This window comes from Opisthocomus hoazin, chromosome 4 (genome assembly GCF_030867145.1).
Source record: "Opisthocomus hoazin isolate bOpiHoa1 chromosome 4, bOpiHoa1.hap1, whole genome shotgun sequence".
Classification (NCBI taxonomy): Eukaryota; Metazoa; Chordata; class Aves; order Opisthocomiformes; family Opisthocomidae; genus Opisthocomus; species Opisthocomus hoazin.
Window position 1 is genome coordinate 19,442,062 of NC_134417.1, and position 25,325 is coordinate 19,467,386.

The 25,325-nt window shown below is 39.3% G+C and overlaps 1 protein-coding gene across 2 annotated transcripts; it reads left to right on the top strand.

The window, feature by feature from the left end:
- MCCC1 (methylcrotonyl-CoA carboxylase subunit 1) lies at positions 1–24,963 on the top strand. Of its 2 annotated transcripts, XM_075418251.1 has the most exons (19): positions 1–100; positions 1,527–1,573; positions 2,574–2,713; positions 3,086–3,181; positions 3,348–3,469; positions 4,473–4,620; positions 5,442–5,563; positions 6,702–6,813; positions 7,131–7,212; positions 7,837–7,964; positions 9,651–9,834; positions 10,345–10,454; positions 11,783–11,999; positions 13,115–13,201; positions 13,787–13,836; positions 19,173–19,310; positions 20,624–20,731; positions 21,756–21,827; positions 23,342–24,963. In XM_075418251.1, the coding sequence occupies exons 1-19, from the start codon at positions 42–44 to the stop codon at positions 23,459–23,461; spliced, it is 2,142 nt and encodes a 713-aa protein (XP_075274366.1). In that variant the 5' UTR covers positions 1–41; the 3' UTR covers positions 23,462–24,963. The 2 variants fall into 2 exon arrangements, with proteins under 2 accessions (XP_075274366.1, XP_075274367.1); XM_075418252.1 differs by lacking the exon at positions 20,624–20,731.
- Positions 24,964–25,325: the final 362 nt, after the last annotated feature.

The window sequence follows — 25,325 nt, forward strand, 5'->3', positions numbered from 1 at the left end:
GCGCGCACACACCCGTCCCGCCGGGCCCCGCGCTCGCCAACATGGCGCTGGTGCTGGCGGCCGAGCGGGGCCGCTGCTGCCTCTGGGCGCTGCGGCGGCCGTGAGTGCGGGGCGAGGGGAAGGCGGGAGCTGCCTCTGCGCTTTTCCCGGGGGGCGGCCGACGCGCTCCCCGCCGCCTTCCCCTCGCATGGCTGGGGCGGTGCGGGCCGTGGCGGGGGCTGACGGGGACGGCGGCAGGGAGCGCGCCCGGGAGGGAGCCGGCGGCGGCTGTGGGGCCTGGCGCGGGGGGAGGCGTCCCAAAGCCGGGCCTGGGAGCCGGGCTGCCCGAGGCGGGGAAAGAAGGGAAGGGGCTCTGCGCCTCGGGCGGAGCGGGGGAGCTGGGCTGCTGCTCGGCGCCGGGGTGGTGGGGGGACACAGGTACCTGGGCTCCTCTGGGGAAAGAATCACAGAGTGGTTTGGGTTGGAAGGGGCCTTCAGAGGCCATCTAACCCACCCCCCTGCGGTGAGCAGGGACATCTTCAGCCAGACCAGGTTGCTCAGAGCCCCGTCCAACCTGGCCTTGAATGTTTCCAGGGGTGGAGGGGGCCTCCACTACCTCCCCGGGCAACCTGTTGAAAGAAAGACCTGCCCAGAGGTTCAGGCACAGTTTCAGGAGCTGGTACAGGTTCTGTGATCCTGCCCTGGGTGCTGGGGGTTTGATGGCCACCCCTGGGTGCCCGATATGGCCAGCCCTCCTCCGGCCGTGTTCCTGGGCCCAGGGGTTGGTGGCCGTGACAGCTGCCCGCTGGAAGTTCAGGAGATGTTGTAGTTACTCCTCTGTGGCTAAAGCTGAGCTTTTGGTTGCGTGGTGCCAAGGATGTCTCCTGTCCTGTCTGATACCGTTTTGAGAATTGCTGGACTTGATCCACGATTCCAAAGCTGATTTAGATGTTAATGAAAGCAGTTCCAGGAGTTTACTTTCACAGTTTCTTCCAGTCACTTAGCCTCCTCTGTCAGATTTCTGTAGTAGTTTTTAATAGTTTGAGGTTTAACGTAATTTCCAAAATTCTTCATAGCTCTTCTTTCTCGCTGTCTTTCACATTCCTCTCTCCTTCACCTTTCCTGTGATAAACAACTCCTGTTTCCTTGTGGAAGCTTTTCTGTTTTGTGATTGTTCGTGTCTTCTTTCCTGAACACTTCGAGTTGTCTTCTCCATGGTAAATGCCAGATGCTGGCTGTTCTCTCTACTAAAACTTTTTTTTTTTTTTTTAAAACCCCTGTATATTGACAAATTTGAACGCTGCTAAAAAAGCAAAGGCACAACTTCTTGTTTTTGTTGTGCCTGAATGAACACCCTTTTAACGAGAGATTTGGTGAAGTTTGTTCAGCCTTCCTTGTTGTACTTGAATATGTTCTGTATAAATAGTTGTATCAAAAGCTTCAGAGCTGTGTTCCTGCTGTCCTTCTCTCACCTGAACATAAAAGTAGCTCAGCTGCAAATTCTTTATATACTTTTGTAACACTTCTGTGTCTTTATAATTGCACAGGCAATGGAACCAAGTACAAAGATTCGTGAAATGGGCCTCAACGATAGGTATGAAATTTAACTTCTTTAGCTACTAGAATTAATTGCTTGTGTAATGTGGATCATTTTACAATTAGTTTTAGAGTATTAGTTGCTGAAAAGCTGTAGGTTTTTTTAATAAATATTTGATATTTGTATAATTTTTGAAAACAGCAGTCTGTAGCTGACCTAACACAAATAATCTTTAATGTGTAAACAACATTTTGAATAATTTTATGTGTCATATTTAGGTATACTAAACTTAATGAAAACTACTTATTTTTGTGATATTTTCCTCTGAGTCCTTTTCTGATACAAATGTTGCAAAGTCTATGAGAATTTTTTTTTAGGCATAATGGTATTTAAACAATATATGAAGGAAAGTTAAAAATATTTAGCAAGATGATTTAAACTGACCCTGTTGTCATGTTGTCTAAAAAAATATGTTTTAGAATTCAGAGATCTATTTTCATTTTATTAGTTTTAAGCTATTTAGTTCTGCCTGTGAGGTTTGTGACTGTGCTGGCCTTATATTTGTCATGTTTTAACTGCTGCTGTGAGTTAGTAGAAGCTTGTAAGTCACTGTTCCAAAAAGAAACCAACAGGAAACCTCATACCTTGTTATTTCTTTGTGACTGTATATCAATGAGGAATAATGCTCTGCAAAGAAATTTGAATCTCTTCTGTTGGGGGGGGGCACACGATGCACAGGTGTCATTGTTTCCTAATTGATCCAGAAAGTACACAATAAAAGCATAAGAATCAACTTTTATGTTTAAATGTTGTTTGAGGGTTAGAATGTATTTCTTGGACTATTAAACACACTTCTGCATAAGGACTCTAAGGAAAAAATTCCAACAGTAGCATGGAAGTGCTTTTGGGTGAAGCATGTGTTTTATTGGAAGAAATGCATAAACACTATAAATGATGAAAAAGAAATCTGAATTTTAAAATTCCTTTATTTCCAGGAAAGTTTTTAAGGGTGTATTTCTTTTAAAAATTGCTTACTGTGCTTCATCCTTTTAAACAGGAGGTCACAACATAGGGAAGATTCTTATTGCAAACCGAGGAGAAATTGCATGCAGAGTGATGCGAACGGCAAAGAAAATGGGTGTGAAGTCTGTCGCAGTTTATAGTGAAGCAGACAGACATTCCATGCACGTAGCAATGGTAAAGTATATTCGTTAAGTTTGTGATTGAAGTTTGTTCACAACAGTATTTCTCAATAAGTTCAGTGTGAAAGTACATGTGTGTGCTAATGCGGTTGATTTTCACTGCTGTAGAGTTACTTCCAAGTTTTCCTTGAATCAGTGAAGAGTTTGCCTACTCTCTGTCTCTTCAGCACCTGACAGCTTGACAGGAAGTGCCTCAAAGTTTGGCACTCTTAACTCCAGAGTAGCCACTGGGGGTTAGAATGGGCTCTGATGGGACTGTTGCATGCTAGCAGTCTGATAAAGAGTATGATCGGCTCAGAAATTCAGATAAATTTGCTTTTTATTGTCTAATAGACAGTCTGTGTTGTATGTATTTTTTCTGTAACAGGCAGATGAAGCATATTGCATTGGTCCAGCACCCTCACAGCAGAGTTACTTGGCCATGGAGAAAATAATGCAGGTGGCCAAGGTCTCAGCAGCACAGGTAAGTAGATCCTGACCTTCAATCTTCCGTTACTTCCATGCTCTTTATTTCTGTATTTTTACCCATGGTGTTTCCATCTTGTGTTTCCCTAGCACTCTAATGCAGTATCAGGGTTTTCTAAGCTAAACTGATATAAAAATAGGTTGGTAACATTGTTCTATTTTAGGCTATTCATCCAGGTTATGGTTTCCTCTCAGAAAACACAGAGTTTGCAGAGTTGTGCAAGCAAGAGGGAATCATCTTCATAGGTCCGCCTTCATCTGCTATCAGAGATATGGGTATTAAGAGGTATCTATTTCTAATTTGTTACTTGGTTATGCAGTTTACAGTTTGGCAAAGCTAATTTTGTTAACAAATGACCAGTTGCTCCATAATTATTTTATTCTGTCAATTTTCATTGTCTTTTGTTTTTACCGCTTTCTTCAAAGGAATAAGCTCCAGGGTTATAGATGTGGGATTCCTATAGGCATAGCAGCAATCAAGATTGTTCAGTTGTGTGGATTTTAATGATTAAATAGCTAACTGATTCTAGTTTTCCAGAACTAGGGTGTTGTAGTGGTACATAGGTAAGCGGTTCAGCAGTCAGATTGGATGTCTTGATACTGGCCAAAAGAATGGTGGAAAAGAAACACCGTGTCATCAGTGGTTGTTGTGGCTTATGTAAAATAGAGTGATAAGTTTTGTTCATCACAGATGATATTAGTTAGTTAGATCAAAGAAATGTTTCCAGGGTATAAAGTATAAGTAAAGAATATGGAAATAAGGTTATTACCAACACATGAACTGTGTAATGTTAATTTCCAGTAATTAACTTTTTATCACTTCCTTATGTGAGAGTAAATTACCTCTGTAATTTAACCAGTTTTGCAAGCATATTTGACGTTATAGTTGTTACACTCGAGTGTTTGAGGTGTGGTGTGAATCCAGCCTGTACCATGACAAGAGTTTTTGCCTTTGTACAACTTTAAATATAGTTTTGGCAGGATACAGTGTTGTGATTTGAAAATGTTAGGTTTTGGCCTCTTTAATGTGGGTCAAAAGACAGGAAAGAAGAGTAAGCCTGAAATTGACTACTGCTTATCTGGAGGGCTTGGAGAAAAAAAATCCCTCTTTGAAACATTTGATAAATTACAATCAAATCGTACGTAACCCACTTATGTAAGTAGTCCCGTTGAGGTCAGCGGAACTAATTTTATGAGGAGAATTAATATTGGGAACATATACAGGTTTGGAGCTTAAAGTAAGAAAAAAATATTATTATCATTCTAAACATAAAACTATTCTGTCAAAGCACTTCCAAAGCTATAATGTCTGCTGCTGGCGTTCCTGTTGTTGAAGGTTATCATGGAGAAGATCAATCAGATGAGTGTCTAAAGGAGCATGCCAAGAGAATAGGATATCCAGTAATGATTAAAGCTGTTCGTGGAGGTGGAGGAAAGGTAAAGGAACTAATTTGTTTATCACATGGTGTAAAGTTGTCATGTCTCTGCTTCTGTAACTGACTATTCTATAAGAAATCTTAGAAAACAAATAGACTGGAAAACCACTTTTGGTTAGAATTTATTATGAATGTTCAGTTCAGCAGTATGAAATCTCATTTCCATTTTTTGTCAGGCACAAGGTAAGTAGCTGGTATAAGTTGGAAGAGTTTTTTTGATTTCAGTGGATCTACAGTAATTCACATAAGCAGAAAAGTTGTGCTATGGATTTGTGTGAAATTAAATGACTTTAAATTGTTACTTTGTATTAGCTTCTGTGACCTTTTTTTGCCAGCAGTTTTAAATGTTGCGTGAGAAGTGATTAGAAATACCATTTAAGTATTTGGTGTCTAGACACTTTTTAATGTATGGTGAATTCCCTGTCTAAATCTGATTTTACTCTGAAATAAATTTCTATAACAATGACATGATAGAGAATTCTAGTCATTTCCAAAATAGCTATATTTATTTTGTAACAAATCAATTTTTCTCTGCCAATCTTGGAGAATTTCTATGATATTTAAGAATAAAATTGAATTTGTACTCATATAACTGGAATGATAATATCTGTTTTTTACACTTCTTATGGCATGTTCAGTGGGACTTAGTAGGATTATGTTACTGGAAGTTGATACACAATTTTGCTAAAGTTTAAGAAAGAAGGGAAAAATGTTACCGTTCAGCTCATTTGTTGCTGTTTTAGTCATGTTTGTGTGCAACAAGGATTTTTATTGTGTACTGTATATTTAGATGTTTCGATACGCTTTTTTTTTGTATTTTAGGGCATGAGAATTGCTCATTCAGAAAAGGAGTTTCTGGACCAACTAGAATCAGCTAGGAGAGAAGCAAAGAAGTCTTTCAATGATGATGCAATGCTGATTGAGAAATTTGTAGATAATCCAAGGTGAGAAATATATGTTGTAATATAAACACTGTAATGTTTATTCTACTGTTAAAGAAATATAACTGTTTTAGTAGTAGGATGAAAATTGGTCTTGTGTGTTTTATTTGCACTGACTGGTGTTAATTTAGTCAAAATTGTTTATAATGTATTTAATTTCTTGTAGTGACTATGTTTTGAATGATAACAATTAATATACCGCTGTTTGGGAGACATGGCAGTGACATCTAATGACATTAATATACCTCCTTCAGTGAGCTTTCTAAACTCAATTTACATCTAGAAAAAAAAATCACTTTATAAAACTTAAACTACAGACCTGAGTCGAGCTGTCGTGGTGTTTCTGCTGCCCTCAGGTGTCCTAAACTAGTTATTTAATCTTTCTCTATTGTGATATTTAAAATAAGTGACAATCAGAAACTGAACTAATTTATTCTTTACAAATAACTTCTCACAGAGGTCTGTTTGATACTCTTGCACTTTACATCTGTTTTTACTGAACCATCACTATGAAGAAAGCATTTATTCTGAACAAACTGAGGGCCTGCTTATGCTGTCAGCTGGGCATGACAAAAATCTTATTGAATTCCTGGGGAATTTCTTTTGCTAGCATCAGAAGATTATCAGAATGGTGACAGATTTTTGTTAGTTTTATGCATGGAATGAAGTTCTGCCACCTAATACTTGTCCTCTGAAATGGCCTTTTGAAATAAACTATGTTACTCCTGAGCTAGGGCTGCTGCCTTTTGTGAGTTGCTGCACAGTATCCTGAGAGAAATCATCATTATCAAATAATAATGAAGTGTTTTTACTTTTATTATAATAAAATAACGCAGAAAGAGGTAGCAGCCTTTAGATACGTTTCTTGCTTATGCTATAGCCTATGTGGTTTCACTGCAGTAGCTGGCATTTAGAATCCTGTTTCATTTAGGAGATCGAGGAAGTCTGAAACAGTTGAAATTCTGCATAATAGCAGCCTCATTTTTGCATTTTGGCTATTTGACGGCAGACACGTAAACCTGTAAGAAATCCTAATGAAGTCTACAAGACTGTGTATGAGTTCAAAGCCTGTTTGGGTGAAGTCAGTGGCAGGATTGGGGCTTTACTGAAACATGTTGAAACATTGATTATTATGAAACAGGCACGTTGAAGTCCAAGTATTTGGTGACCAGCATGGCAATGCAGTCTATTTGTTTGAAAGAGACTGCAGTGTGCAAAGAAGACATCAGAAGATCATTGAAGAGGCACCAGGGGTGAGCAGAAAGTTCTTAAAATATTTTTTAATGAACTGATGTTTTTAAAGTAATGGCTAACTCCTATAAAATATATTTAGCGGGTCGTAGCTTATTTGTAATTCTCAGTACCTGTTTCAGTTTTGCTGCAGAAAATGTTCTAATTGAAAAAGTTACTTTCCTTAGAAAATTATTCTCAGGGAAGAATTATGTAGATTTCAAGTGTAACATTGGTAAGGATTTCACTACACTTGCTAAGTACTGCAAAATATTCATGCATAGCAGGTTTAATATCACCAAAATTCATAATTTATAATATTTTGTATTATTATTTACAGCCAGGAATTAATCCTGAAGTTCGAAAGGGACTTGGAGAAGCTGCTGTCAAAGCAGCTAAAGCAGTGAATTATGTGGGAGCAGGTAAGTCTGTGGAGGTATGGCTGCTCCCGAGGTGTGCTTTTAACTTAGTAAGACTTTAAGCCTGAAGGCAAATGGCATCTGATTGTTTCAGAGTATGACATGGGTCTCCCAATTTTTTTGATGTTTAAGCAAGTAATCACATAGTTAATTAGTATGCAGTTACAAATTTAAACTAGCTGCTGGGTCTGAGCTCAATACCTGCCCCTGTCTGTAAAGTCCACACTGTTTCCCAGATGAAAATAACCTGCTAAAATTATTTGTGACTTTTCTCACTGCTTTCTTGGGATACTTATTTTTAAAAGATAATTACATGCCCTATACATATACACAATATTTTAAAGAGCCATGATGCACTAGTTACAGTTCTAATGAAATGCAGCTCTTACTGCAGAGGAGAATGGCTACTAAACAGCACAGAATACGTGAATGTTCAAGGAAACAATCCTTCTGTTTTCAGACCTCAGTTGTGTGACCCTTTAAGATACTTTGTATAGAATTTTAGGAAATTCAGTTTATCTGGTTTAGAAATAATTGTCTTGTCCTGGCATAAATCAGTGAAGTGTCTTAGGTGTCCATTCTGCAAAGTCTTGTTTATGTGAAGTGCCCTTTTATTAAATGCTTCAGGAACAGTGGAATTTATTATGGACTCCCAACATAATTTTTACTTCATGGAGATGAATACCAGACTACAAGTAGAGCACCCAGTTACAGAGATGATCACTGGAACAGACTTGGTGGAATGGCAGCTTAGGGTAAGTGTTAATTGATTTTACATGTAGAGGTCTTCTTGTCTGGTGAACAGAGTGCTTTGATACTGCCTATGAGAGACCAGATGGATTTTTAGATCCATGTGTCCTGTTCGTCTAATAGGGTGGAGTTTCCTTTGCTCCGAAGAAACATCTCATATTATGGTATTTGATTGTAGATCATTATGTAGATGCTCTGAATTCCAACAGTCTTCTTCCAGTTATGTATAGAAAAAACATTTTCTAAAGTATGTTTAGAGAGGTTCTAGAAAATGTGCAAAGTGGGAGGAGCAGGGTCCTGATCTTTCCCTTGCCATGCTGAATATTTTTTAAAATTCTAGTTCAAATGTATCTCTGGTCCAAAAATTGTCCTTGGATCAGACCATAGGAGGAGAGCTCTTCACAAAACCATGTGTCTGATGTTATACCAGTATAGTAACATTCGAAAATAAATGTATAGTTGTGTGGACTAGAAGCAGGCTATTTCCTCACACACTCAATTTGCAGAGAGATTTCCTACATGTTCATTACAGGACATTTTGGACCTTAGGGAACTGGGAATAAAAAACAATTCTGGTTAGATAAATCCGGAAGTGAGAACAGCAGCACACATTGAGCTTAAGTAGATAGGGTGGGGAGTGTTTAGCGTAAGCAGAAAGAAAAATAAAATGGCAAATGCTGCTGCAAAAAGGAGGAACTTTTGGCTCCCTGATCTGGGAATGGAAATTGAGCTTTGAGTGACGAGTTGGAGCAGCGATCAAACAATACTGGAAGAAAGAGGAAGAGATAAGGTAGAAAGGTTCAGTGGTCTTGGCATGTGGCTTACTGAGTCGATAGATAGAAAAAGTCTGTCAGTTCTTGAGGGGATTGTTTTTGTGAATCTGCATAGTACTACTCTTTCTTTGAAGTTATATTCTGCTGTCTCTGCTGAAATCCATGGAGGCAGAAAGCAGAATATGGAAAACTGCTGACGCTTCAAAAGAAGATGAAATGTTGCTACGAATTTTCTAACAGGACCTCGTGTTTTCCTGTGTAGATGGAAATTGTATAGCTTCCTGGTAAAGGGTCTCCTCTGTGTTTAACTGCAGCAGGCTTCTTGTTATTATTTTGTCCCTAAAGCCCTGTTTTTTAGTTTCAAACTGGTGTGTTGTTGCTGTTTGTTGGTATTACTGTGTTTGTAATGTGAATTCCTTTGGGAAGGTTCTTAAATTGTTAGAAATCCCCTTAGAGAAAGATGCCCTTAAATGTAGAGGTCCCATCGTATGCAGAAGAATCAACAGCGTATGCAAGTAGTGCTGGCTGACAGTAATCCATTTTATCATCTGCTTTTGCAGCATTTTTTCTCTAGTAAAATCTTGTCTCAGTTGACCTGGCTTTAACTTAAACAATTATTTTTTTACATAACCAGTAGAAAAAAAATAGACTGTTTTTCCATTGTGTTTTAGCTGTGTGAAATAGTAGGAGGTCAGTGTACACAATAATAATTCAAAATCCTTTGACTGGTGACTCCCAGAGAAAAGGAAGGAGTAACTTCAGAATTAGCCTTTTATGACCTACCCACTTTTTTTCTCCTTGTGCTTTTTTTAATGTGCTTTCTCATTGTTCATGTTTAGAAGAAAGGTGTTTAATATTTCATACATTGGCACTCCAAAATATTGATCCCGCATTAAAAAAGAAAACTGTTGTTTTCAGGTTGCAGCAGGAGAGAAGATTCCCCTAATGCAGGAAGAGATTCTGCTCCAAGGCCATGCATTTGAAGCTAGAATATATGCTGAAGACCCTAATAATAACTTTATGCCAGGAGCTGGGCCATTGTTGCACTTGTCCACCCCACCACCTGATAGTTTCACCAGGATAGAAACTGGAGTCAGACAAGGTAAAACTGAAGGCAATGCTGTAATCAGAAATATTTAACATCAAAAGCTTTTCTTTGTAAGCATTTCCCACTTTGGCCTGAATAAGTTTGTCTGACAGGGTGCTGTTACAAAGACAGATCTCTACAGATTTATTCTTCTGTGTGATTGTCTATGTCATTTTGGTCAATCACTGAATATTTTATTTATCTACTGTATTTGCTTCTATCCAAATTATTGTCCATTGGATCCTGCTGATTATATTCTCATCACAGTTCATCAATCCTGCATTCTGCTTGCAACAAAGAAAACTGATTCTGAGTAATGTTATCTCTACAGAAGTCTGTACTGAAGTTGTCCTTGCAGTTGAAATGCCAGTTCACATCATTAAAGATTAATGTTCTTTAAGGACATAGAGAAATGTGGCTAGCAATTGTGTCAGAGTTTAATGCCATATAGTGTGCAGTACTGTGCATTACCTACTCTCAGAAAATACTTGATTTAGTGTTACAGCATTTTTTTATATATTTTAGGTGATGAAGTTTCTGTTCATTATGATCCAATGATTGCAAAGCTAGTTGTTTGGGCTGAGGATCGTCAGGCAGCACTGAGAAAGTTGCGATACAGTTTGCATCAATATAATGTAAGTAGAAGGAACCCAGTATGATTTCAGATCTTGAACTATGTGAACATCTTGAGCCAACAAAATACGGATAAAATGCTACAGTAAAACAAAAGTGATTTCTAAGGGAAGCTGCATTGCCACTGCCATTTCGGATTCATTGGTTGTTTGCAGAGGCTGTATTTTTTCGAAATTTGCAAACTGTTTTCGTTGGTGGAGTGAGTAGGGATAAGTGTCAAGTCCAGTTTTACACATAGATTTTTCTTCAGTTTGTGCTATCTTCAGTTGAATGATGCAGCTGAGACTTTGCAGAAGAGTAAGGCTAAACAACAACATTTTCAACTGTAGTGTGAGCTTCCTCAAACTTAAAGGAATTTGTAGGTGGAATTCGTGTTAGATGATGTTTGCTTGTAATTTCTAATTCATAAAAACAATTAAATTTTTAGACTACATCTATAGTAAAGAAATATGGACAATTTTTAATGCTGTCGGTTCTTTTTAAGAAGTGGTCCCTTTTTCCCCTATAAAAACTGCAGGTATTGTATCTATTTTCAAAAGTGGAATTCAGAACGTTTGACTTGAGGTGAGACTGAATATTATTTGTGCAGAATTAATTTATGCTTTTAAATCAATAGCATAGACATGATTGAGGTACTGAATGTTTACTGAATGTTTACTAAAACTTCTGTTTTAGCTAAAAATTAAGATTACTGGAAGTGAAAGAGAAAAGAATTCCATTGGGGTTTTTCAGAATTTTCTTAGTACTTCTGTCAATAAATGTTGACAGCACGATATAGTTACCAGTTTCACTGATTTCTCTAAAATAATTAATTCTATTTTTGTGTTGTTTGCTTAGGTATTTTGCAGTACAGGAAATGGATAGTATCTAGTAAATTTATAAAAGTCACTGTTCCCATTTGTTACTGTTAGAAGTTAAAATACGGAATATCTGACACTATTAATGTGTTTCTAATAAGAAGCACTTTTCATATTAGGAATGTTCTTTTAAATACTCAGAGCATCATCTTCCGAAACAGTAGGGTTTTTTCCTAAATTAGCTCCCATTACTGTTGCTGGGAAACTTTCTTTGAATTCATGGTGGACAAAAGTAGCGTTTTGAAAATGGAGTGCTTTTGAGAAAGCTACTCTTGTTTTTATTTTTTCTTTTTTTAAAAGCAATGGTTTCATTGATAATAAAACAGTTGAACTAATTACATTTTATTGGTAAACTGTGTTTTGCTGGTGCTGTCTGAAGAAATATTCATCTATCTTCTATGCATAAGTTGAGCAGAAAGCTGTACATTCATAACATCATTTCAATCTGGCTTTTTTTTTTTTTTTTTCCACAGGTTGTAGGATTAAGCACTAATATTGATTTTTTACTGAGCCTGTCAGGACACCCACAGTTTGAGGCTGGAAATGTGCACACTAATTTCATTCCTCAACACCATGATGAATTGTTTCCAACCAAAAAAGCAACCCCACATGAAGTTATGTGTCAGGCAGCTCTAGGACTCATACTGAAAGAGAAAATGCTAACAGATGCTTTTAGAGATAAGTCAGATGGTAAGGATCATTCTTCTTTTGTTTTGTTTTACTTGTGACTGGATGAGACAGTGCTGTGAGCTCATGTGCAAGTATTTAATTGGCATGCTCCCTGTTTGCCTTACTTTGTGCCTGCTCAAGGGTTCTGCATTCTGGCATCTGTTGGATATTTACACACAGAGCAAACTATAACTTTTGTTAAGGGACACATATTGACTATATCACCACTGTAATGTACAGGCTACTTCCCACAGCACTTCAGATAGGCACCAGCTGAAAGACCTTGGGATTCATAATCAGTGTCTCTGTGTACTCTTTGCTTTGTACAAGCATAAACAGTGAGCATCTGTCACTGTTATTCCTGCAGTTGACCCAAGGTCTTCAGAGATAAAATTGACTCTGCTGGGATTGGGAGAGGCAGTAGGATTAAAGGGAATGAACACGACTCCAGGAGCTGAACATTCTTGAGTTCTGACACTGTTAATGGCTATACCAGTGGGGCATGTGATTGCTGTTAACAAAAACTTCATGTAAATCTAATATATGCTGCCAACAGCCTCGTTAATTTTCTTTCCTGCTCGACTTTAACTTTCCTGGAAACGTGGGAGAGTGGCACTGGAAAGATTCCCATTCACCATCCCCTTGCTTCAAGAGATGATGAACTAATCGGGCAGTATCTGACAGCTGTATTTCTGATCCATTCTCAAAACCACCAAGTAATAGAAAACCCCTCAATCTTCCCAGGCAATCTGCTGCCATGTTTGACTACTCTTACAGTTGGAACCTTCACCTAAGGGTTAATCTGAGTCTGCTATGTTTCAGTTGAATTCCCATGGTTTCTTGTCCTGTTCAAGGATATGTTCATGGAGAACAGTCAATATCCTTCTTCTTAGTAAATGCTGTTGTTAGTGTCATGTTTTCTGTAGGTTACACAGCCTCAGTTTATTCAGTGTTGAAGCTGGAATGAGGGATTGTCACTATCTATTACAGTGATTCCCCAAGAAATGTATGTGCAATATAAATATGTAAGTATGATGGTAGTAATAGTAGGTCAGTGATTTTATCGTGTAAGCTCTAAGTATTGTGTTTTGCCAAAGCAGAATGAAAACAACATATCTGTATATTTTGTGTTTTAGATAAATTCTCACCATTTGCATCTAGCACTGGTAGAAGAATAAATATGTGTTATACTAGAAAACTGTCTCTGCTGGATGGGGAAAACAGTAAGTTAACAAAAAAGTGTGCAGAGAGAGTGGAGATACTTGATGTGTAAAGTTATTTAAACGGATGCTTCAAAACTCAGGCTAAGAAACAGCAAATAGAAGCAATATGTCTTTTATGCAATTTAAGATGAGAATTCACAGAACTGCATGATTAATCCACACTGTTAGATCTTGAGGAGATCTAATCCAAATTCAAATGATATTAATGTTCATCATTTAAGTGAATAAGGTTGAGATTTTTAAAATAGCTGAGTGTCATTGGCTTTTTTTTTTTTTTTGACTTCAGTTTGGTGTGAAAGTGTTCAACACTTTTTCCCATCAAAAATCTGTTTTCTGTCCGGGTAACTTAATACAGATTTCAGAGCATAACATCAGGTGTTCATCTTTTAAAAACAAATTGTCTATAATTCAGTATGAAATCTGCAGTGTGTACTAAGCTAATCTGAAAATACTTGTTCTGTTCTTAGTATTTGTAGGTCTCTTTTTTTTAATCAAGAAAGGTAGACTAAATATTGTTTATATGTCATTATTCTCTAGATCCTATAATTAAATCTACTTACATACGTATTTTGTTTTATTGAACAGCTGTGGATGTAGCTGTAAGTTACAATCAAGAAGGGTCATACAACATGCAGGTACAAGTCCATTTTTTCAGATATTTCATTAGATAAAAGAAGAATCAGTTTAGTAACAGTTAACATGAAGAGAACTCTACAATAAAGTTGCTTGGTAATTACTGATACAGGATTTAATTTTTGGTTTGCTTGCAGCTGTTGTTGTAGACTGTTACTTTGGCCTGAAATTATGTTTGCTAGATGCTGTATTGGCATGGAAGAGCTACTAAAATGCTTCTGAAAATAAGGCTAAGAAAAGCATTTGTTTTTCCAGTATTTAAAGATCTTACTCGGTATTTTTCGCTTCCTTAAATTTGTCTGTCTAAAACATTGGAAGATAGATTTAAACCTGCATTTAAAAAGACTTTTTTACCAGAGGACTCCTGCTTTATTCTGTGCATGAGATGGATCTCCTGTGGGATAAATAAAAGCTTTCTAGAGTATTATCTGTAAGATAAGACTTTTTTTATTTTGAAGATGGAAATTGAAAAGTGATTACCGAATGAGATGAGGAATGAGGAAAGCAGTAAATCTTCTGCTTAAGTAATTGAATGATGCCCCATAGAATTGGCTTCTTTCTCTGTCTACATTATAGATGCTATAGGATACAGCTCAAGATGCTTTAGAGATTTTTGTGTGTGCGTGTGTGATAGTCTCTAATTGTGTAGCTTATGGGGGTGGTGTTTTGCTGAGTGTTCAGTATCTTTCTTGCATCACCTGGAGCTGAATGGGTTTTCTTTCAGATTGGGCACCCAGAATGATTGCATGCTCAAGAATGCAGCCTCTCTGTAGTTCAGCTTATTGCTTCCAATATTCAGAAAAGAGGAATTACGAGAATAAGTCAGTATTGAGTAAGTCAGTGTATGAATTGCTTAGACTGTATAGAGATGAGCATAGGAGAAAAATACTGAGAAAATTATTGTGCTTTCATGTGAATAACCACATGTTGGCTAACTCAAACCCTTATTTCTACTGATAGGAATATTTGGTCACGGGGAGGTGTACACAGCACCGGGCCTGCTGGCGACAGGTGTATCGCAGCTGTCTCAAAGGGGAAAAAGGATTCTTGGCCACGAGCTGGCGGGGCTCATTGAGAGGGCTTTAAACTAGGTTCGAAGGGGGAAGGGGACATCGCCCAGCTCACTAGGGATGAGCCTAGGCTTGGCGTGCCAGGGTCAGGGGTGAGATTGACAGCCCAGCTCAAGTGTGTCTACACCAATGCACGTAGCATGGGCAATAAACAGGAGGAGCTGGAAGCCATTATACAGCAGGACGGCTACGACTTGGTCGCCATCACAGAAACGTGGTGGGACAACTTGCATGACTCGCATGCTGTCATGGATGGCTACAGACTCTTTAGGAAAGACAGGCCAACAAGGAGAGGTGGGGGAGTTGCTCTGTATGTGAGGGAGCAACTGGAATGCATTGAGCTTGGCCCAGGGGCAAATGAGGAACAAGTTGAGAGCTTGTGGGTTAGAATTAAGGGACAGGCTCATAAGGGTGACATTACGGTGGGTGTGTACTACAGGCCACCTGACCAGGAGGAGGAGGTTGATGAGGCCTTCTACAGGCAGCTGCAAGCAGCCTCACAATCACAGGCCCTGGTTCTCATGGGGGACTTCAACCACCCTGACATCAGCTGGGAAGACCATACAGCTAGGCAGGCGCAATCCAGGAGTTTCCTACAGAGCATCGATGATAACTTTCTGATGCAAGTGGTGGAGGAACCAACAAGGAAAGGCGCGTTGCTGGACCTTGTATTAACAAACAAGGAGGAACTGGTGGAGGATGTGAAGGTTGGAGGTAGACTTGGCTGCAGTGACCATGAAATGGTCGAGTTCAGGATCCTGCGTGGAGGAAGCAGGGCGATAAGCAGGATCAAAACTTTGGACCTCAGGAGGGCTAACTTTGCCCTCTTCAAGGAGCTACTGGGAGGAATCCCGTGGGCCAGGGCTCTCGAAGGCAGGGGGGTCCAAGAGTGCTGGTCGCTCTTTAAACGTCACTTCCTCCGTGCTCAGGAGCAATGCATCCCCCTGAGAAAGAAATCAAGCAAAGGAGGCAGGAGACCTGCATGGTTAAACAAGGAGCTTCTAGCGGAGATCAGGTGGAAGAGAAAGGTCCATGGAATGTGGAAAGAGGGCCAGGCCACTTGGGAAGAGTACAGGAACGTGGTCAGAGCATGTAGGGATGCGATGAGGAAGGCCAAAGCCCACCTGGAATTGAAGCTGGCAAGGGATGTCAAAAACAACAAGAAGGGCTTCTTCAACTACATCAGCAGCAAAAGGAAGGCTAGGGATAATGTGGGGCCGCTGCTGAATGAGGCGGGTGTCCTGGTGATGGAGGATGCGGAGAAGGCAGAGCTACTGAATGCCTTCTTTGCTTCAGTCTTCAGTGCCAAGACTGGCCCTCAGGAATCCCAGGCCCCAGAGGTAAGAGAAGAAGCCTGCAGAGAGGATGACTTTCTCTTGGTCGAGGAGGACTGTGTGAGGGATCGCTTAAGCGATCTGGACGTCCACAAATCCATGGGCCCCGATGGAATGCACCCACGAGTGCTGAGGGAGCTGGCGGATGTCATTGCTGAGCCACTCTCCATCATCTTTGAGAGATCCTGGAGGACAGGAGAGGTGCCCGAGGACTGGAGAAAGGCCAATGTCACTCCAATCTTCAAAAAGGGCAAGAAGGAGGACCCAGGGAACTACAGGCTGGTCAGCCTCACCTCCATCTCGGGAAAGGTGATGGAGCAGCTTATCCTGGAGGCCATCATCAAGCAAGTGGAGGAAAAGAAGGTTATCAGGAGTCAGCATGGATTCACCAAGGGGAAATCATGCCTGACCAATCTGATAGCTTTCTATGACGACATGACTGGCTGGGTAGACGAAGGGAGAGCCGTGGATGTTGTCCACCTAGACTTCAGCAAGGCTTTCGACACAGTCTCCCATAATATCCTCCTAGGGAAGCTCAGGAAGTGTGGGCTGGATGAGTGGTCAGTGAAGTGTATTGAGAACTGGCTGAATGGCAGAACTCAGAGGGTTGTCATCAGCGGTGCTGAGTCTAGTTGGAGGCTGGTAACTAGTGGTGTCCCTCAGGGGTCAGTACTGGGCCCAGCCTTGTTTAACTTCTTCATCAATGACCTGGATGAAGAGTTAGAATGTACCCTCAGCAAGTTTGCTGATGACACCAAACTGGGAGGTGTGGCAGATACACCAGAAGGATGTGCTGCCATTCAGCGTGACCTGGACAGGCTGGAGAGTTGGGCAGAGAGGAACCTGATGAGGTTCAACAAAGGCAAATGCAGGGTCCTGCACCTGGGGAGGAACAACCCCATGCACCAGTACAGGCTTGGGGCAGACCTGCTGGAGAGCAGCTCTGCGGAGAGGGATCTGGGTGTGCTGGTGGATGACAGGTTAACCGTGAGCCAGCAGTGTGCCCTGGCTGCCAAGAAAGCCAATGGGATCCTGGGGTGCATCAAGAAGAGTGTGGCCAGCAGGTCGAGGGAGGTTCTCCTTCCCTTCTACACTGCCCTAGTGAGGCCTCATCTGGAGTACTGTGTCCAGTTCTGGGCTCCCCAGTTCAAGAAAGATGAAGAGCTACTGGAGAGAGTCCAGCGGAGGGCTACGAGGATGATGAGGGGCCTGGAGCATCTCTCCTACGAGGAGAGGCTGAGGGAGCTGGGCTTGTTCATCCTGAAGAAGAGAAGGCTGCGAGGGGACCTAATATATACTTACGAATATCTGAAGGGTGGGTGTCAGGAAGATGGGGCCAAGCTCTTTTCAGTGGTGCCCAGCGACAGGACAAGGGGCAATGGGCACAAACTGAGGCACAGGAAATTCCGTCTGAGCATAAGGAAGAACTTCTTCCCTCTGAGGGTGCCGGAGCACTGGAATAGGCTGCCCAGGGAGGTTGTGGAGACTCCTTCTCTGGATTCAAGACCCGCCTGGACAAGGTCCTGTGCAGCCTGCTGTAGGTGACCCTGCTTTGGCAGGGGGGTTGGACTAGATGACCCACAGAGGTCCCTTCCAACCCCGAACATTCTGTGATTCTGTGAGATAACCCACATCCCTGAAGTAATACTCAGGTTATTTTGAGTGTATTGGTTACATACGTAATGCAGGAGAGCTTTTACACTTTAGTCTTACCTCATATAAGTAGTGTCAGAAAAAAAAATAAAAAGAGGCTGTAAGGAACATAAAGTGGGGCCTTTTGGGGAGGGGAAGTGCAACTGGGGAGAATATAGACTCCTAGGGAAGAAGGAATAATGGAGGTTGAGATGGAAATGGAGAGAAGCTGAAGATAGAGGATGGAGCAACAAAATCGGGAGCTGATCGTGAGGAAGACTGTGTGTCTGGAGTGGTACAAAACCTGTCCTGAGGCCAGTCAACCAGAGCAGGTGGCTGGGCTGTGGAATGGGCAAGCACTCACAGTGCTGCCCAGGGTGTTGCCCTAATTTGCGTCCCTGTTCAGGATACTGATCAAACAAACGATTTTTTTCTCAGTGATCAGTATCAGATGAACAGTATCCTTTCAATGCATGTTACAGGGGCTTCATGCAGTGGAGAAGTAGTATATGTCTCTGTAAATGAAGATTGAATTTGATCTCTACTTGTAACATCCTGAAAGACCAGCAAGTCTCTGATTCTTTGGTCGGTGATGTTAGAACTAAAAACAGCAGTTAAATTTAATCTATTTCTGTTCATATTCTTACTGTCTTTGTATTCTGAAGTTGTGGCAGAGGTGTAATTTCCCTTGACGTAGATGAAAGGATTACCTACAAATAAATGTCCTTTCCATTTGGTCTTTCTTTTGCAGTTTTGGTGTCTAATTGACGGTGTCTCCATTACTGCTGTCCTCTGCTCCTTTGCAGGTTTACTGAATATGTTGTAGTTTTTGTACAAGCTTCCAAGAGTGAGGAAGTTACCTGTCTTTTGGAAAGCATTGTGGAATCTTATGATGTCAGCTGAATAGTCTGGATTTTTCAGTTTGAAGAAAGTCAAGGTGCTAGGACAAATTAAAAATACTGGATTCTAGTGGCATCACTAAACTGAATATCCTGATTTTTTGTTTTTCCTAAGCAATATATACATTTGTATTTTGCTGAGTGCTGTTGCATAGTTTATGATAAAAATCATCCTGGGAGAGCATATTAGCTAATTGTCTGACTGATTGCATTGGATGCAGAATACAGTCTGTTAACTGAAAAATAAAGACTACATAAGACTTAAAAAGACTTTTTTTTGTTTAAATTCCAGAATTATCTTTGAAGAATCTCAGGTTATGAGTGTATATTACAAATACTAACTTTTGGTTTATTGTTCGTGAAGGGGTAGGCTTTGTCCTTTATAAAACCATTTAACTTTCAGATTCAAGATAAAACGTTCCTGATTTCTGGAGAGATCTTCAATGAAGGTGATTCGGTTTACTTGAGGTCTTCAGTAAATGGAACAGTGTGTAAGTCCAAATTGGTAATTTTGGACAACACCATTTATCTCTTCTTTCCGGTAAAGTTCCTTTCTTTATTATCACAAGTATAAAATTTCAGTTTTATCCATGTAAATGAATCATTTAAATTGCAAGAGAATGTGAAAGAGAATCATAATTTGAAGTTCTTACATTGGCCTGTAATGTTTTGCTACTGGTTGGATTTATAGTTATAATTAGAAGTTAGTTGCTTCTGGTCAGTGAGTGAGAAGATTATATACTTTTCGAAAGATAAAATGCAATTAGGTGAATCAAAAGAGTTGCAAATGGTGGTTTGGGAGGGGAGAACACAAAATGTTAAAATGGTTTTTGCCATAGAACAGTAGCAATTCAAACTGACAATTATTTGAAAGTGCTTGTAACTGAAATTTATTTTTTTTAATTTTGTTTTTAAAATTAAACGATGATAAAGAAATTGATACTGCAGCTAGTATTAAAAGATCGAAATTATGAGTTACCATGGCATTATCTCCTGAAAGAGGAGGTACCCTAATTTGCATGATTAGGCTGGTAATTTTTTAATTGCAGTTTAAAAGATTACAGGGCCTTAAAGTAACACAAAAATGTAATCTAAATACATAAATTATTATGCATTAGTTTGAATAATTAACCTCTAGCTCTGAGCCCCATAAGACTTTGAGCAGAATGCAGTGAAAACTTTGCTGCTCCAGTGAGGAGGACGAACTAACTCATGCTGGAATGGCAAAGCTCCATTTTCCTATGGTGTCAGAGTGGCGTCGGGGGTGGGGGATCTAGATGAAATCAGGAGTTTCAGGGTATGGGTGTGGCAGAGAATGAGTCCTTGGGAAACTCTGGGTAGCAAGTCTGAGAGGCATGAGGGGATTTGGAATAACAGTGAGAATTTTTCACTAAATTTAGCACTGAATCCATTTTATTGTAAATTTTGGAACACTTACATTGACAGTACTTGGCAATGAACATGCCATTGCCTGTCTTACTTGTTGCAGCAACCTGCCTACCCTCTGTGCAAACAGCTTTTGCACACATACTGAAACCTTCTGTGATGTTGCTGCGCGAATAGGGAAGGTTTGGGGTTGGTACAGAGGTCCATGTCGAGCCTGTTTTCCACAGGGGTAGTTCCTCTCTTGCTGATCCTCAGCAGCAGCAGCCATGGCTTTGAAGGACGTAGGCGTTGGCGAAGTAGAAAGCATGCTGACAGTCCTTTTGCTGCCCAGGTCCCAGTAGTCTGCCACCCTAAGCAATTGATTGGTTTGCCTAAAGCTGGATCTTTTCTTTCCCTGTATGTCAGCTTGTGTACCAGTGGTATTATTTTATGTTGTTAACTCCTATGCCATTGGTTGTATTTCTGTAGGAAGGTAGCGCTCAGATTTGCCTTCCGGTACCCAAGCACTTATCTGCAGTGAGTTCAGTGGGAATGCAAAGTGGTGCTGTAGCGCCCATGACAGGCACAGTTGAAAAGGTAATTATAGTAATATAGAAATGAATTCTCCCATATATATCCAAGTTCACTCTTCCAGAAACGGTGCTGGCATCTGTACTGCCAGGAACGAATCAGGGCCAGAAACGTCAGTGCTGTGTGACCTCTTCTAGTTAGAAAAAGCCCTGTTTACTCTGACTTTTCAGCAGCCACCCAAGAGTTTTACAGGTTTCTAGTCATCTTTTTCTAGAGCTCTGGAAGATCTGAATATTTAACTAATCCTACTGCTGAAATAATTTTTTCTTCATTGCTTTCTAATTTGAAGATCCCTGAAGGGTTACAGGCTGTTTGATCCATTTAACCTAGCCAAAAGAGTGAGATGTTAGATGCACTTGCAACAAAAGAAATACTCAGAAATGCCTTTTTTGTTAAACTGTGTGTTGTGCTACTTCTGTTTCTGTTTTTATTTCTTTTTCTTTAGCTCAGCAAGTCTTGTGTATTTCTCTGTACAGTGACAGTTTCAACAGAAAAGAGATTTCCAGGAGAGTTCACTAGTTAAAGGATTCTGCTAGCAACAAAAAGGCATGAACCCCTTCCGAGCGTGGAGTACATAGAACATAGATCTCTTGCATACTGAATGAACACTCTAAATCAGAGTTATTGTAGAAGAACTAGGTGGCCCCTGCAATCTTCTTTCTGGGTTTTGTTTTAAAAGATCTTTAGGGACTGGCTCCAGGAAGAGGTTCTGCACTTTCCCCCTCAAAATAGAAGCTCTTAAGCCCAGAAAGGGTAGAATATACATTGTCTCTTCTAGAGTTTCTTTGATACGTAAATAGCTTCCTGGTTATCCTGTTAGCTGTTACTGAACCTCTTTCTATAGCCTTTGACTTCCCTTGAGTAATATCTAGAGAACTCAGATACGCAATTCAACAATAATAAAGCTATTACGAGCCTAATTTGCAAACCCACAATCACTCAGTGGATTGTGCTAGCGAAGATCCACCTAATGATTTTTAATGGTATAGACATGCATGATTTTTTTCCCCAATTTTCTCTTGAATTGTAGGTGTTTGTGAAAGCAGGGGATAAGGTTCAGACTGGAGACCCTCTAATGGTTATGATAGCTATGAAAATGGAGGTAAGTGACATATAAAGGTTTTAATTACTGAGAAAATAAAAATGTGGTCAGAATTTAATCCTTTTTGGTTGATTTATTGAAGTATGGATCAGAGTGTAGCTTGCAGATGTCAGTATCACTTCATATGCTGTAAAACAAGTGTGTCTGACTAGATTTTAGAGGATTATATTTGCTGTTACTTCATTAACAAATTATTATTATATAATCTGTGGTACTCTGCAGATGTTTTAACATTCATTTGGTTAGCTTTGTCAGTCCTTCTCTCCCCCTCCTCTCCTTTTGTTTTTCTAGCAGAAAACTGTCTAGGTGTATCTCTTGCCCACTGTCTGTGACAAAAGCATATGTAATGTCTGCAGTTACTTCATGCAGAAATTTAACTAATGGTGACTTTGCAAATATGCCGAGGATTTTGTTTGTTTATAATCTTTTTATTATTATTTACAAAAAGTTTTACCAAGAGTACACTAAAGATTCTTTGTAATTGTCCACATGGCACTCAGTGGACTAGCATTTTAGCCACTATATCTTGTCACATTCCTTGACCATGGCTCAGATTGCTTGAACTATAGTTTTTGTAGCCTGAACTGGTTTGGTTTGGCTATTAGTTTATTTTAAACTTCAGTTTGTGGTAGCAGAATTAACATGGTTGAGAAAATTTACCTTTCCCTTATCTTGTCCTTTTATAAATTATGCTAAAATTACATTAAATACAACAACTGTGCACTAAAAAAAAATTACACTGAATTTTTTGCAGTTGGATGCCAAAAGTGCCTCTCCAGCTGATATCTCAGACTGACATTATCTGAGTTCTCTTTTTTTTTTGCAGTGCTATTGAAATATAAAATGTAAAATTTTTAAAGCAAATTATTATTTAAATAAATAAATCCTTGCTTTTAATCTGATATTAAATGTTTTGGTATTAGATTAACTGTACGTATAAAACTATCAAGAAACAAAACTTTAATGGAAAACTAACCTGATACATTAACAAATAGACCAACTGGGGGATTGGTATGTAAACATACTATTCCTTTACTGTCACTAGTAGCTGTATTTGTATTTCATGTGGATTTTGCTAAATACCTGTTCAATAAAGACCCCTCCTGACCAGCAAATAAAAATATCTGCAGATTCCTCTTTAGGGAACAAATCTGCTATATCATTACCATTTTGGACTAAAACTGTATTATTTCTGCCTGGTATTTATTATAATAACAAAAAGTACCGTTGAAGTAAAATAACATTCAGCTGTTCATACTTCAGAATATAACATTATGTAGCATTTTTGTCCCCAGTATACTTACCAAAATAAATATTGATGAGGAAATAAAACCTGAAAAAGGATTAGGATAACATTTTAAGAGAAGGTTTAAAATAAATATACATCTGTCAGAGGAAGTAATTAAGTGTGTTCTGTTCTAATTGCACCAAAGAGTAATATTAGAATTTGCTGGGGAGAGAGAGGACAAAAACAAAGTACTCTGATGGTTCACTATTCATCTGTTTCTATGCAGCATACCATAAGGGCTCCAAAGGCAGGAGTGATTAAAAAGGTTAATTTCCAAGAAGGTGCCCAGGCCAATAGACACGCTCCACTAGTTGAATTCGTGGATGAAGAGGCCGAATCAAAATAAAATTGAAGGAAGGTGCATTTTATTTTTTTCTACTTTGCTGATTTTCTCTAAGGAGAAGATTTCTTCATATTTTCAGCAAACTGTTTTGTATAATAGACTGGGGAATTGGTTTCCTCGGCACTTCCTGTGTAAATTATGCCAACTTTACTGAAATTTGGATATCACTATACTGTAATTGTATATGTAACTCATGGACCTACGTGATTGTTTTTCAGTGGTTGTGTTTGCCTGTGAAAAGGCATTAGACTGGAAAGAGATGTGGAACTCTTAAAGGACGGGAGAGGTTAATAAGGACTGTAAGTTACAGACAGCTAGGGCTCTTCTGCCTACTTTTGCATTCACAGCTGCCTTCTTCCCTGAGATGTGAAGGCATTGATTTGAAGGAAATCTGAGAGGCGACAATTGTTTTATGAATTAATTTCTCTGGCAAAATTCCTGTTTGTGGCTTATGTTTTTGCCTGGATGGGGAATTCGGGTTTGTTCCTTAGCCCAGAATCCCTCTCAGTCATTTCTTGTGCATCTTTTTTCCTGTTTAACTCAATGAGTAGTGAAAATTTGCATTTCAAAAATTATTTTCATATACTTTGAAATACCTGATACAAAGCATTTTTTAAATACATATTAGCATTTGCTACACTAATTAAAGCTGGAACATAACTGTTTTCCAAAAATATCATTTGGTCTTTAAATAGGAAGTAGTAGCACAGAAGGATGATAAGCTTATTTAATACTTGGACAGTATGCCAAAATAAAGTACAGACTTCAAAATCCTCATTACTTTTCCCATATTATTCACCTTCTAATTTATTACTTATTGGCTGGAATGAAGCACACCAAAGTCTTTATAGCAACATGAAATCTGCCTAATAATCAGATTTTTTTTGTATCTGCAGTGTTGCAGAAGGGAAAATTGGTAGGTTTTTTGATACACAACGAAAATACTTCTCAGACCCAGCATACTAATAATTTGCCATAAATTTATTTTAACTTGTTTAAAAAGCACCTCAGAGAAACAGGAAAATGGAAAGGATAATACATTTCAATTATTGCAAACTTGCAAAATCTTTTCACCTTTTAGTTAAGGTGAAGTTCTGCTTGTCATATGAACTTTTGATATACTTATTTAAGATGATAGCATGGTTTATACTGCAGAAAGGAGCAAACACAGATGCTGCAGTGATCCCAAACTTTTAGTTACATCTGTGCGAATGGATCCTTATACTCACATGAAATCTCATCTCTGAATCAATACACAGTGTCATGGGGAATTCTCTGATCCAATTCTGCCACTGTGCAGCCTTGCCTGCAATGCAGACAAAAATTTTAAAGTAGTAATGGCTCTGGATGGTCTGTATATTAAAAGCATACAGTAATACTTTTCAATTTTCCTTGTAATCCAATGGCCACCTAACAAAAAATTACACTCCAGTAATCATCTTGTAGAATATTACCACAGTGATTTTTTTATTTACTGCCAAATAAAAATTAAGCTTAACTCTGAATGTTTGTTTTCATTTGTCTCCATTTTGTTCTTTCCTTGGTTGCTTATGTTTATGCATTAGAGGGCTTTAAGCGGCTGTTTATGTATCATCATCTGATACTGACAGACCACAATCTGCAGATCGCATTTAGGAGGCAGTAATCCAAGCAGTCATAATGCGTTTCACTGCAGGTAAGTTTAGTGATTTGTTTTATCTAAAAATTGAATCTACATATAGAAATATGAACTCAGTCCTGAAGAGAGACTGCAGCTTGGCATTTATTTTTTTCTATGTGACATTGCTGTGTTTCTAGACCTATTTCGCTACACTGAATCTGTAGCAAAATATTAAGCCTCGCAGCATGAGGTTCTCTGTCCACTATG

What these genes read in the sequence shown, in the direction of transcription:
- MCCC1 (XM_075418251.1), top strand. Translation starts at nt 42, where the DNA reads ATGGCGCTGGTGCTGGCGGCCGAGCGGGGCCGCTGCTGCCTCTGGGCG. An exon ending in ACAGTTTGCATCAATATAAT is followed by an intron (nt 10,455 to 11,782) that starts GTAAGTAGAAGG and finishes TTTTTTCCACAG; the next exon opens with GTTGTAGGATTAAGCACTAA. An exon ending in AAGGGTCATACAACATGCAG is followed by an intron (nt 13,837 to 19,172) that starts GTACAAGTCCAT and finishes TTTAACTTTCAG; the next exon opens with ATTCAAGATAAAACGTTCCT.